At 37.6% G+C, this 14,218-nt stretch overlaps 1 protein-coding gene across 8 annotated transcripts in view; it reads right to left on the bottom strand.

The window, feature by feature from the left end:
• TRMT11 (tRNA methyltransferase 11 homolog) overlaps nucleotides 1-14,218 on the bottom strand; it is a 66,425-nt gene that overhangs the window by 17,640 nt on the left and 34,567 nt on the right. For all 8 annotated transcript variants that reach the window (XM_047733242.1, XM_047733244.1, XM_047733248.1 and 5 more), the window contains one exon: nucleotides 10,114-10,234. In XM_047733242.1, coding sequence (XP_047589198.1) covers nucleotides 10,114-10,234 — 121 coding nt within the window. The remainder of the gene's footprint in view (nucleotides 1-10,113; nucleotides 10,235-14,218) is intronic.

Raw genomic sequence — 14,218 nt, 5'->3', positions numbered from 1 at the left:
GAATGACGATTCTCAAGGTGCTAGCTGGGCTCGAAAAAGGCATGAAGAAACCCTGCCTAGAGAAATAAAAACCCTTCCTGGAGAAATAAAAAAACTAAAATCTAACCAAGCTGAAATAAAAAAAGCTGTTAATGAGGTGCAATCAAAAACGGAGGCTCTTACTGCTAGGATAAATGAGGCAGAAGAGAAAATTCATGATACAGAAGACCAACTGACGGGGAATAAAGAGGCTGAGCAAAAGAGAGATAAACAACTACTGGACCACAAGGGGAGAATTCAACAGATAAGTGATACCATAAGATGAAACAATATTAGAATAATTGGGATTCCAGAAAAAGAAGAAAAAGAGAGGAGAGCAAAAGGTAAATTGGAACAAATTATAATAGAGAATTTCCCTAATATGGCAAAGGGGACAAGCATCAAAATCCAGGAGGCACAAAGAACCCCCCTCAAAATCAATAAAAACGGGTCCACACCCCGTCACCTAATAGTAAAAGTTACAAGTCTTAGTGACAAAGAGAAAATCCCTAAAGCAGCTCGGGACAAGAAGTCTATACAATGGTAAAAATATTAGACTGGCAGCAGACTTATCCACAGAGCCCTGGCAGGCCAGAAAGAACTGGCATGATATATTCAGAGCACTAAACAAGAAAAACATGCAGCCAAGAATACTATATCCAGCTACGCTATCACTGAAAGTAGAAGGAGAAATAAAAAGCTTCCAGGACACCAAAGGCAAAAGAAACAAAAGCGAAATGAATTTTTGGGACTTCATCAAGATCAAAAGCTTCTGCACAGCAACGGAAACAGTCAACAAAACAAAGAGGCAACCCACGGACTGGAAGAAGATATTCGCAAATGACAGTACAGACAAAAGGCTGATATCCAGGATCTATAAAGAACTCCTCAAACTCAACACACACAAAACAGATAATCATGGCAAAAAATGGGCAGAACACATGAACAGACACTTCTCCAATGAAAACATACAAATGGCTAACAGACACATGAAAAAATGTTCATCATCATTAGCCATCAGGGAGATTCAAATCAAAACCACATTGAGATACCACCTTACACTAGTTAGAATGGCCAAAATTAACAAGACAGTAAATAATGTGTGTTGGAGAGGATGTGGAGAAAGGAGAACCCTCTTATACTGTTGGTGGGAATGCAAGTTGGTATAGCCACTTTGGAAAACAGTGTGAAGATTCCTTAAGAAATTAAAAATAGAGCTTCGCTAGGACCCTGCAATTGTACTGCTGGGTATTTAACCCAGAGATACAGATGTAGTGAAAAGAAGGGCGATATGTACCCTAATGTTCATAGCAACAATGGCCACGGTCGCCAAACTGTGGAAAGAACCAAGATGCCCTTCAACAGACGAATGGATAAGGAAGATGTGGTCCATATATATTATGGAGTATTATGCCTCCATCAGAAAGGATGAATACCCAACTTTTCTTTCAACAGGACAGGACTGGAAGAGATTATGCTGAGTGAAATAAGTCAAGCAGAGAGAGTCATTTATCATATGGTTTCAATTATTTGTGGAGCATAAGAAATAACACAGAGGACGTGGGGAGATGGAGAGGAGAAGGGAGTTGGGGGAAGTTGGAGGGGGAGACAAACCATGAGAGACTATGGACTCTGAAAAACAATCTGAGGGTTTTGGAGGGGCGGGGGGTGCGAGGTTGGGTGAGCCTGGTGGTGGGTATCGAGAGGGCACGTATTGCATGGAACACTGGGTGTGGTACATAAACAATGAATTCTCGTACACTGAAAAGAAATTTAAAAAATAAAAAAATTTAAAAATTTAAAAAAAAAAAAGCTTTCAGGACAAACAAAAACTAAAAGAATTTGTAAACACCAAACCAGCCCTATAGAAATATTGAAAGAGATTCTCTATGCAAAAAGAGAATCTAAAAGTAGAAGACCAGAAAGGAACAGAGATAATATACAGTAACAGTCACCTTAAAGGCAATACAATGGCACTAAATTCATATCTTTCAATAGTTACCCTGAATGTAAATGGGCTAAATGCCCCAATCAAAAGACACAGGGTATCAGAATGGATAAAAAAACAAAACCCATCAATATGCTGTCTACAAGAAACTCATTTTAGACCCAAAGACACGTCCAGATTTAAAGTGAGGGGGTGGAAAACAATTTACCATGCTAGTGGACATCAAAAGAAAACTGGAGTGGCAATCCTTACATCAGGTCAATTAGACTTTAAGCCAAAGACTATAATAAGAGATGAGGAAGGACACTCTATCATACTCATAGGGTCTGTCCAACAAGAAGATCTAACAATTTTAAATATCTATGCCCCTAACATGGGAGCAGCCAATTATATAAACAAAGTAACAAAATCAAAGAAACACATCGACAATAATACAATAGTAGGGGAACTTAACACTCCACTCATTGAAATGGATAGGTCATCCAAGCAAAAGATCAACAAGGAAATAAAGGCCTTAAATGACACACTGGACCAGAATGACATCACATATATATTCAGAACATTCCATCCCAAAGCAACAGAATACATATTCTTCTCTACTGCACTTGGAACATTCTCCAGGATAGATCACATCCTGGGTCACAAATCAGGTATCAACCACTATCAAAAGACTGGGATCATGCCCTGCATATTTTCAGACCACAATGCTCTGAAGCTAGAACTCAATCACAAGAGGAAAGTTGGAAAAAACCCAAATACATGGAGGCTAAACAGCATCCTACTAAAGAATGAATGGGTCAACCAGGAAATTAAAGAATTGAAAAAATTCATGGAAAAAAAAATGATAATGAAAACACAACGGTTCAAAATCTGTGGGACACAGCAAAGGCAGTCATGAGAGGAAAATATATAGCGATACAAGCCTTTTTTAAGAAGCAAGAAAGGTCTCAAATACACAACCTAACCCTACACCTAAAGGAGCTGGAGAAAGAACAACAAAGAAAGCCTAAACCCAGCAGGAGAAGAGAAATCATAAAGATCAGAGCAGAGGGGTGCCTGGGTGGCTCAGTGGGTTAAGCCGCTGCCTTCGGCTCAGGTCATGATTTCAGGGTCCTGGGATTTAGTCCCGCATCGGGCTCTCTGCTCAGCAGGGAGCCTGCTTCCCTCTCTCTCTCTCTCTCTGCCTGCCTCTCTGTCTACTTGTGATCTCTCTCTGTCAAATAAATAAATAAAATCTTTAAAAAAAAAAAAAGATCAGAGCAGAAATCAATGAAATAGAAACCAAAAAAACAATAGAACAAATCAATGAAACTAGGAGTTGGTTCTTTGAAAGAATTAATAAGATTGATAAGCCCTTGGCCAGACTTATCAAAAAGAAAAGAGAAAGGACCCAAATAAATAAAATCATGAATGAAAGAGGAGAGATCACAACCAACACCAAAGAAATACACACAATTATAAGAACATACCATGAGCAACACTACGCCAAGAAATTTGACAATCTGAAAGAAATGGATGCATTCCAAGAGACATATAAACTATGACAACTGAACCAGGAAGAAACAGAAAACCTGAACAGACCCATAACCAGTAAGAAGATTGAAACAGTCATCAAAAATCTCCAAACAAACAAAAGTCCAGGGCCAGACGGCTTCCCAGGGGAATTCTACCAAGCATTTAAAGAAGAATTAATTCCTTTTCTCCTGAAACTGTTCCAAAAGATAGAAATGGAAGGAAAATTTCCAAACTCGTTTTATGAGGCCAGCATTACCTTGATCCCAAAACTGGACAAAGACCCCATCAAAAAAGAGAATTACAGACCAATATCTTTGATGAACACAGATGCGAAAATTCTCACCAAAATACTAGCCAATAGGATCCAAAAGTACATTAAAAGGATTATTCACCACGACCAAGTGGGATTTATTCCAGGGCTGCAAGGTTAGTTCAACATCCGCAAATCAATCAATGTGATACAACACATTAATAAAAGAAAGAACAAGAATCATATGATACTCTCCATAGATGCTGAAAAAGCATTTGACAAAGTACAGCATCCCTTCCTGATCAAAACTCTTCACAGTGTAGGGATAGAAGGTACATAATATCAATATCATCAAAGCCATCTATGAAAAACCCACAGCAAATATCATTCTCAATGGAGAAAAACTGAGAGCTTTAGCACTAAGGTCAGGAACATGGCAGGGCTGTCCACTATCACCACTGCTATTCAACATAGTACTAGAAGTTCTAGCCTCAGCAATTAGACAACAAAAAGAAATTAAGGCATCCAAATTGGCAAAGAAGAGTTCAAACTATCACTCTTTGCAGATGATATGATACTTTACGTGGAAAACCCAAAAGACACCAACTCCAAATCTGCTAGAACTTGTACAGGAATTCAGTAAAGTGTCAGGATATAAAATCAATGCAGAGAATCAGATGCATTTCTATACACCAATAAGACAGAATAAAGAGAAATTAGGGAGTTGATCCCATTTACAATTGCACCCAAAACCATAAGATACCTAGGAATAAACCTAACCAAAGAGGCAAAGAATTTGTACTCAGAAAACTATAAAGTACTCATGAAAGAAATAGAGGAAGACACAAAGAAATGGAAAAATGTTTCATGCTCATGGATTGGAAGAACAAATATTGTAAAAATGTCTTTGCTACCTAAAGCAATCTGCACATTTAATGCAATTGCTATCAAAATACCAGCAACTTTTCTCAAAGAAATGGAACAAATAATCCTAAAATTTATATGGAACCAAAAAAGACCTCGAATAGCCAGAGGAATGTTGAAAAAGAAAGCCAAAGTTGGTGGCATCACAATTCAGACTTTGAGCTCTATTACAAAGCTGTCATCATCAAGACGGTATGATACTGGCACAAAAACAGACACATAGACCAATGGAACAGAACAGAAAGCCCAGAAATAGACCCTCAACTCTATGGTCAACTAATCTTTGACAAAGCAGGAAAGAATGTCCAATGGAAAAAAGATAGTGTCTTCAACAAATGGTGTTGGGAAAGTTGGACAGCCACATGCAGAAGAATGAAACTGGATCATTTCCTTACACCACACACGAAAACAGACTCAAAATGGATGAAGGACCTCAATATGAGAAAGGAATCCATCAAAATCCTTGAGGAGAACACAGGCAGCAACCTCTTTGACCTTGGCCGCAGCAACTTCTTCCCAAGAACATCTCCAAAGGCAAGGGAAACAAGGGCAAGAATGAACGATTGGGACTTCATCAAGATCAAAAGCTTTTGCACAGCAAAGGAAACAGTCAACAAAACCAAAGACAACTGACAGAATGGGAGAAGATATTTGCAAATGACATATCAGATAAAGGGCTAGTATCCAAAACCTATAAAGAATTTATCAAACTCAACACCCAAAGAACAGATAATCCAATCAAGAAATGGGCACAGGACATGAACATACATTTCTGCAAAGAAGACATCCAGATGGCCAAACGACACACGAAAAAGTGCTCCACATCACTCAGCATCAGGTAAATACCAATCAAAACCACAGTGAGATACCACCTCATATCAATCAGAATGGCTAAAATTAACAAGTCAGGAAATGACAGATGCTGGTGAGGATGCGGATAAAGGGAAACCCTCCTACACTGTTGGTGGGAATGCAAGCTGGTGCAGCCACTCTAGAAAACAGCATGGAGATTCCTCAAAAAGTTGAAAATAGAGCTACCCTATGACAGCAATCACACTATTAGGTATTTACCCTAAAGATACAAAGGTAGTGATCCGAAGGGGCATGGGCACCCGAATGTTTATAGCAACAATGTCCCCAATAGCCAAACTATGGAAAGAACCTAGATGTCCATCAACAGATGAATGGATAAAGAAGATGTGGTATATATATTAATGGAATACTATGCAGCCATCAAAAGAAATGAAATCTTGCCATTTCCAACGACATGGATGGAACGAGACAGTATTATACTGAGCGAAATAAGTCAATAAGAAAGATAATTATCATATGATCTCCCTGATATGAGGAATTTGAGAGGCAAAGTGGGGGGCTTGGGGTGTAGGGAAGGAAAAAAAGAAACAAGACCGGATTGAGAGGGAGACAAACCATTAGAGACTCTTAATCTCACAAAACAGAAAGTTGCCAGGGAGAGGGGGGTAGGGAGAGGGTTTTTGGGTTTTGGACATTGGGGAGGGTATGTGCTATGGTGAGTGCTGTGACGTGTGTAAGCCTGACGATTCACAGACCCGTACCCCTGGCGCTAATAATACGTTATATGTTAATTTTTTAAAAAATCCGATTTTCATTACAGAAAAAAAAAAACTAAGGTGAGTGTCCTTAGTTAGCATTTTTATGTAGAAGAAAAGTTGTCAGAAACATCCTTAGATCATTCTTTATTTCTTCTTCCAAGTATCAAATAGACTGCCTATAGAAATATTATAAATCTGGAAAGAGTACTAGAAAAAAAAAAGATTTTCCTACATAAATTAACTTAAAGGAAAGAAAAGGAGAAATGACAACAGGTCTCTACTTTGCCAATAAGAAATGACTGGTTCAGGGGCACCTGGGTGGCTCAGTGGGTTAAGCCACTGCCTTCGGCTCAGGTCATGATCCCAGGTCCTGGGTTCAAGCCCCGCATCGGGCTTTCTGCTCGGCAGGGAGCCTGCTTCCTCCTCTCTCTCTGCCTGCCTCTCTGCCTACTTGTGATTTCTCTCTGTCAAATAAATAAATAAAATCTTTAAAAAAAAAAAAATGACTGGTTCATTATGTGGCCCCATCAATTATTAGAGTCTTTTCTCTATATTTTCTTCGGAACAGTGTTTCAAAGCCATCATAAACATCATATGCTGGTGCTGGTACTATTTATAAAGGCCACAAAATAAAGAATGCTGATGTCATTCATTTTACTTTCTAATATCAATATTTAGAACTATAAAATCTATAGGTACTATTTCTATTTTTTACATGTATTACTCATATGCCCAGCACATAAATGTTATTACTAACTCAAACGATTACATTAAGTGCTGTGATTTCTAAGAGCTGCAGTGTTACTAATTTAAATTATCAAATGCCTTACTTCCCTCAAAATATTAAAAAACAAACATATACATGAGAAGTAACTAACTGGAAGAGCATGAAAAAAAGCATACTTTAACATGCAATAGAGGCCTCTTATTCACTGTGATAGATGTTGGTAATTGTTACTGGTATGGACTTAATTGTGTCCCCCCCCCCAAATTCATATACTGAAGCCTTAACCCCCAACATGACTATATTTGGAGACTGAGCCTTAAAGGAGATGATTAAAGTTAAATGAAATCATAAGGGTGGGGCTCTAATCCAACAGGACTGACAGAGGACATAGCAAGAAGGTGGCTGTCTGCAATTCAGCAAGATAGGTATCATCAGAAACCAAACTTGCTAGCACCTTGACCTTGGACTTCCATTCTCCACAACTGTAAGAAAATAAACTTGTTATTTAAGCCATTCAGCCTGTGGTATTCTGCAATAGCAGCCCAAACAGACTAATACTACAGTTAGTTAACTGAAAAACTCAGTAAAAGTAGGAAAAAATAAAAACATTTTGTAAATATACTGAACATCTTAACTTAAAAAATTGTATACTCATTTATCAATCTTGTGATATAGAATCAGGACCTACAAAGATTTTCGGTTTTGGCTTCTGTAAAATGATGCAAGAACATAAAGACTCTTACAAAGTAATCTGGGTAGAGAAACCTAGATTGGGCTAACTTTTTTTCAACCTTTTATTGTCATCTCATCCATTCCCAGCCCAAGAGTCTTTCTTTGCAACTCACTTGATCCTATCTTTCTGAAGTAGTCCACTTAGCTTTTCTAGAAATGACAACTTTATTCTCACACTCACATTTCCCTGGTCTAACTAGCATTTAGTTAGACTACCTAATTACCATAACAAATATAACAGTTCACAAAACAAACACAACTGATTCATGGCAAACAGACAATTCAGTTGGTAGAGTGTACAGATATAGTAGAGATCAAGCAAGTCACCAGCTGGAAGTATCTAACATGTTATAGGCATTAGTATTGGTGTTTTAGAAGAAAAATGGTCAGTACTAGTAAGTCAACTGAGTTTGAAATGCAGATTAGTTAACAGGACTTCTATTGTATATACAAATAAATGTTGTCCATTCAAAATTGTCACTGCAGAAGGCTGTCATTGTGTCAAACAACTTGGGAAGCCCTCTTTTAGAATTTCTGGATCTTCTTAATGTTTTCAACATTTAAGTAGTTCATCATCCTCAGGATAGGTTCTTATTTCCAAAAAACAACAATTAAATGACATGTCTGCTATAAAATGTGAGCACCAAAGTCCAGTAACACAATTTGAAGAAAAGCAAGGTGTTACTATTCAGCAAAATAACTGCTCAATATTAATATATTTCTTTAAATGTAAATCTAAAATTTCAAGGATATACAAAATAATTATGATATGAGTACAAGATGCCAGCCCAAGCATATCTATCATTTGAATATAAACTTGTTTTAAAAATGACAGACACTTATGTTAATTATATCACATATACCTGTATATAAATACATAAACACCTACACAACCACCCCTAATTGAGCATGAACCAACTATTTATATACATAATAAATAGGTTAAACTTTTGGAAATGCCCTGATATTGGAGCTGGATTACTGAAGAGCATTTATATTACATTGAATCTCATTCGGTAATGAAAAGGAGTCACTAAACTTTTCGCATAAAGAAGTAACATAATGAGGGGCGCCTGGGTGGCTCAGTGGGTTAAGCCGCTGCCTTCGGCTCAGGTCATGATCTCAGGGTCCTGGGATCGAGCCCCACGTCGGGCTCTTTGCTCAGTAGGGAGCCTGCTTCCTCCTCTCTCTCTGCCTGCCTCTCTGCCTACTTGTGATTTCTCTCTGTCAGATAAATAAATAAAAAATCTTTAAAAAAAAAAAAAGAAGTAACATAATGAATACAGTGTTTTAGGAAGAGTCACTTAATTAAGAACTAGAGGTGTGAAAAATGGAAGAGAGAATTTAGGAGATGTTAGCACAAACCAGGTATATGGTGATAAGATCTAAGTTAGAGACAGGTAGCAAATGAAATTAAAAGGACAAAAACAAGAAATACACAATAATATATTCAAAAAGTACTAAATAAATATTAGGCTTCATTACTGTGAAACAATCCATGAGCTGTGAATTAGATGAAAAACATCAAATGTGGAGATGAATCTGACAAAACTTCTGCTTACCCTAGAGATCAAAAACAAAGATGGAGCTCACTGAAGTTTACTTTGGGAAAGCTGTGGTTGTCAATCCAGACAAGTACAGCCCAAGGAGCATTCTGTAGATTTAATTAAGTTCCATTATGAGGCATTATTCGTATAAATTCTGATCTGGATATGAAATAACAGATGTTTTGTTCTTCCGAAGAATAATGTGTGTGTGTTTGTGTGTGTGTATCAGAGAAAGTGGGGTGAGAACATGTGTTGGGCCCTAACAGTTAACAGCAAATTACTTTTTCCATTATATAAAGTGACATTTTCTCTTCAGAATAGTCTGTAATCAAGTAGGTCTTGCTTTTGGAGAAAAATGGGTAACTAGTAGATTGCTAATTAGACAAGAGTTGTTTAATTGTGTTGTTTGTTTATTTGTTTGTTTGTTTTAAACTGCATTAGTGGCAAAGATGAGAAGTTAATTTAAGGTCAACTTCTATTTCCATTCTGCTATTCAACTTTTTTTTTTTTTAAAGATTTTATTTATTTATTTGACAGTCAGAGATCACAAGTAGGCAGAGAGAGAGGAGAAAGCAGGCTCCCTGCTGAGCAGAGAGCCCGATGCGGGGCTCGATCCCAGGACCCCGAGATCATGACCTGAGCCGAAGGCAGAGGCCCAACCCACTGAGCCACCCAGGCGCCCCACTGCTATTCAACTTTTATAACCAACTCCTACCCTCTAAATTCCACCAAATACCGCAAACCTCTTGAACTTCTACCCCTTCCTGAATTTGGTAACTTTTTAAAGATCAAGGACTAACAATTTCAAACTCCATTACAAGAAAACTAAACAAAAAATGGATTCTTCCAGAATTTAGCCAAAAAATACTAGGATAATTTACCTCAAATTTCTTCACCTTTTCCATTGTTATCAAGCGCCTTGATGTGTGGCTGGAAAGCTTCTGCTCACAGTTGCTAATAAGCCTCAGGCAAGGGTGCCAGGGTACCATCTCTTCAGTGTATCTGAAGAAAGAACAGCTGACCTTTAGGCTCACATGCACATACCACACAGGATCATCACAGAATTGTCCAATGTGGTATGGACATCCTCCCACTACATGCTGTTCCATTTTATTCCACACAGGCTAACTGTCCAGATAATCCATAAACAATCTGTATTTTTAAAAAGCAAAGTATTTGAATATTACCACATCCAAAAAAAGGGAGTTTAAATTCTTTTACCTGTAGACTAAGAGAGAATGCAAGTATGTTTTATGAAAGAATACCAAGTATTTAAACCACAAAAATACAAGACAATGACTCCACCCTAAAGCATCTCACAAGAGCACATTAGACAGAAATATATTCTACAACAACCCCTTGACATTCATGAGGGACTGATTCATGTGGAAATTTTTATAAATTCCCAAAGAATAATGTCCACTCAGCATATACTTTCCCCATAATATGAAGTGTCCCTGCAAAATTTCAATGGCATCTTAAGACCTCTATTACTTTGTAAATACAGGACTAAAGTTATTTATAAGATTATTCAAATAAACTACCAATAAAATAAATACTCCATGGTCACCTTAATCATGAAATAAAATCAAAGCCACAATCATGAGCAGTGGTGACTGCTGCTATCCAGCACACATACTATGTGAATGGAGAGGACACCTGGAAAGCAGGACAGTCAGGCTGCAGTAGCTCAGCACCTGACATCTGCTAGGTTGTTGGCATCAATCTTGCCAAAAGACACAGGTGACAGATGAGGGGGAAATAGCTATGGAGCAGAATGCTGAAGAACAGCATCGGAGGGGGCTCACCAGGTATAGGTGAAGAACACTACAGATTGCCCTTTTTTATTTCTCCTTTGCAAATGTTGATACCTTTCTAGATTGCCTCCACAAACATTTATCACACGGGAAATTTTAAAACTCTGGTCCAAACTGGGAAAGGTGCCAAATAGCACTCCTGTAAAGGACTACTACCATTTCAGCTAGCCTATTCCAATACATCAACGTGGTCTTCACTACCACTCTTTTACTGAATTCTCTAGCCCCTCTGACCTTCAATGAGGTCTCCCTCATTACCTCAACCACATGCTCAAAACCTTCAACACCCACTTACCAAGCAACATTCATAATGCACTTCACTGTTTTATCAGTGGAAAGAATTCTCTTTTTTTTTTTTTTAAAGGTTTTATTTATTTATTTGACAGAGAGATCACAAGCAGGCAGAGAGGCAGACAGAGAGAGAGGAGGAAGCAGGCTCCCTGCTGAGCAGAGAGCCCGATGCGGGGCTCGATCCCAGGACCCTGAGATCATGACCTGAGCCGAAGGCAGCGGCTTAACCCACTGAGCCACCCAGGCGCCCCGGAAAGAATTCTCTTGAAGTCATCCTCTGCATCCTTTCTTAGGGCTTTCCAGTACGTAATGACCATTTCAGTTTTCGCCTGATCTAACAATTCTCTAATATTCACTATACAATCAGAAAAGTTGTATTTCTCATAACATTAACTGACATCAAATCTGGAATCTTTACACAAAGCATTTATGATATGAAGGAATACATTCTACACCATGGTTAACAGAAAGAAGATATAGCCTTGACTTTAAGCTAGAAAAAGCATGGTTTGTAGGTTTCTGAAATAGTATTGTTTAAACTTAGTTATGTACCCTTTTTTTAAAGGGAAAAAATTCTTATTTCCTGACAGAGTGGACTTAAAGATTTGTACTAAAAGGTAACGTAAAGATATATAAGTGAGATATAAAGTCCATATGCTTATATAACTATAAAACCAAAACAAATTTACAAATCAAATCTAAAAGTACAAACCCAATGCAACTTTACTTGATACTGATGACCCAAATGATGCTAAGCTGCTGAAACTGACTCACCAGGCATTTGACTTAAGAGCAGAAAAACATTTCTGATTTTAATTACCTTTTCAGCTTGATCTTTGAGGTTAAGCATGAAAGAACATCATTTGGGTCATCGTTACCATTAACAAGCTAGTTTTTAACCATTACCCTATTATACTAGAACCAATCAATTTAGCAGTATACCATACTCCCAAAACACCATGCTAAGAATTTAAAAGTATCAGTTAACAATATATGTCCTAATATATTTCATACCAGCATACTGCAATGAATTGTTTACAAACTGTTAAATAGAAGCCATAAATCTGTTCTACGCCTGGGTCATTATGACAGTACAGTATGCTATCTTCACTTCGGTTTTATTACTACAGCCCTACAATCCAAACATCTATTTAAAACCTAAATCAGGCACAACAGGAAAGTCCACAGAGATAGATAAGTGGCTGCCAGGGGCAGAAGTGGTGGTGACTGCTTATGTATATGGGGTTTCTTTAGGGGTGACAACAATGTTCCAGAATTAGAAAGTGGTAATAGTTGCACAACTCTGTGGATATACTAAAAACCATGGAGTTTTAAACTTAAAAAAATGACGTTCATGATAAACAAATTATATTACATTATTTTTTAAAAAGCAAAACTAACTATGCGCATAGCCCTCTAGCTTTTCCATGAATCAATTTTGATACTCATTTTCCTATGAATCTTCATGCCTCAAGCTATTTCCAAATGACACTAGAATTTCACCTCCCATTTGAGAAAAGATTTTGCACTGATTAGAGCACTCACTGAAAACAGGTCAAGGGATTGCTTTTTCTTGTTTCCTAGCTAAAAGAAAAAATGAGCACCGGGTATTATATGCAACTAATGAATCACTGAACACTACATCAAAAACTAATGATGTACTATATGGTGGCTAACTGAACATAACAACACCAAAAAAACCATGTTCCCTTCACTGCTCTGAGCCACTCCAAAATTCATTTTACTAAAGTTTATCCCCTATGTAAATCAAACCATCATAGCATATACTCCTTAAACTTATACAGTAAGGTATGTCAATTATTTCTCAATAAAATTGGGGAAAAAAATACACCCCCCCCATATCCTGCGCTGGGGCATACTTTATTAAGCTTCTTTACTTTGTCAATGTTTTTAACACAAGCAGTAGCAATGGGATTTCTATTACAAAACATCTTTCACAAAGAAATGAAGTTTCTAATCACCTCAAGAGAGTAATCTGTCTCTAATGCCAATCAGAAAAGAACACTATATGGATACTTAAAGCCTGAGCAGACAAGTGCATGAAGTAGCATAGCAATTCCTGTGACATCAAACACAAAGGACTTGAATTTATGCTACCCAAATGAATAGCACACAGATCTTCAGGGTGACTTGCAAGTAGCTGAAACTGTGGATAACAAACCCATAAATACCAGCAGTTTACAGCAATTTTATGTGGTCAGTCTCTAGGAGTGATAAGAATAAACAACTATGAGAGCACAGATTAAAGATTAATTCTGCTGAGGAGGGTTGGAAAAGTATCACAGAGGTGGCGACAATTAAGCCAAGCCTTGAAAGATGACCAGAATTTTATCAGCTGAGAAAAGAAGAAATGGTTTATCAAAGATAGGGACAGAATAAATAAAGGTGAAAAGATACAAAGTGTATAGATTATCTTGATGCTGGTAAAAAAAATCTACTACACTAAAGTGGAGAAAATCTATATTTGAGGAAATACAGCAAGTTTGTTGAGTAGCAATTTCTTCACTGCAATTTAAAATTGCCAAAAAGAAAATCCTTTTTCAATGATCAGCTCCAATGATTCTTCACAAATAACTTAAGCTTTTAGGTAGTACTTTACTTGTATTATGTCTTATACTTTTCAAAGTGCCCTGGGTTTAAAGAATAATACCTGAACTTGATTGTAATATGTGATTCTTATTTATTTTTAAGATTTTATTTATTTGAGAGGGAGGGAGGGAGGGAAGGGGAGAGAGCGAGAGCACAAGCACACAGTTGGGGGTTGGGCGGGGCAGAGGGAGAGGGAATAACAGAAGCTCCCTGTTGAGCAGGGAGCCCAATGCAGGGCTCAATTCAGGAACTCTGGGATAATGACCTG

The sequence above is a fragment of the Lutra lutra genome, chromosome 6 (assembly GCF_902655055.1).
Source record: "Lutra lutra chromosome 6, mLutLut1.2, whole genome shotgun sequence".
Lineage (NCBI taxonomy): Eukaryota > Metazoa > Chordata > Mammalia > Carnivora > Mustelidae > Lutra > Lutra lutra.
The sequence above is the reverse complement of the archived record's forward strand: the minus strand, read 5'-3'. Positions and strand labels throughout refer to the sequence as shown.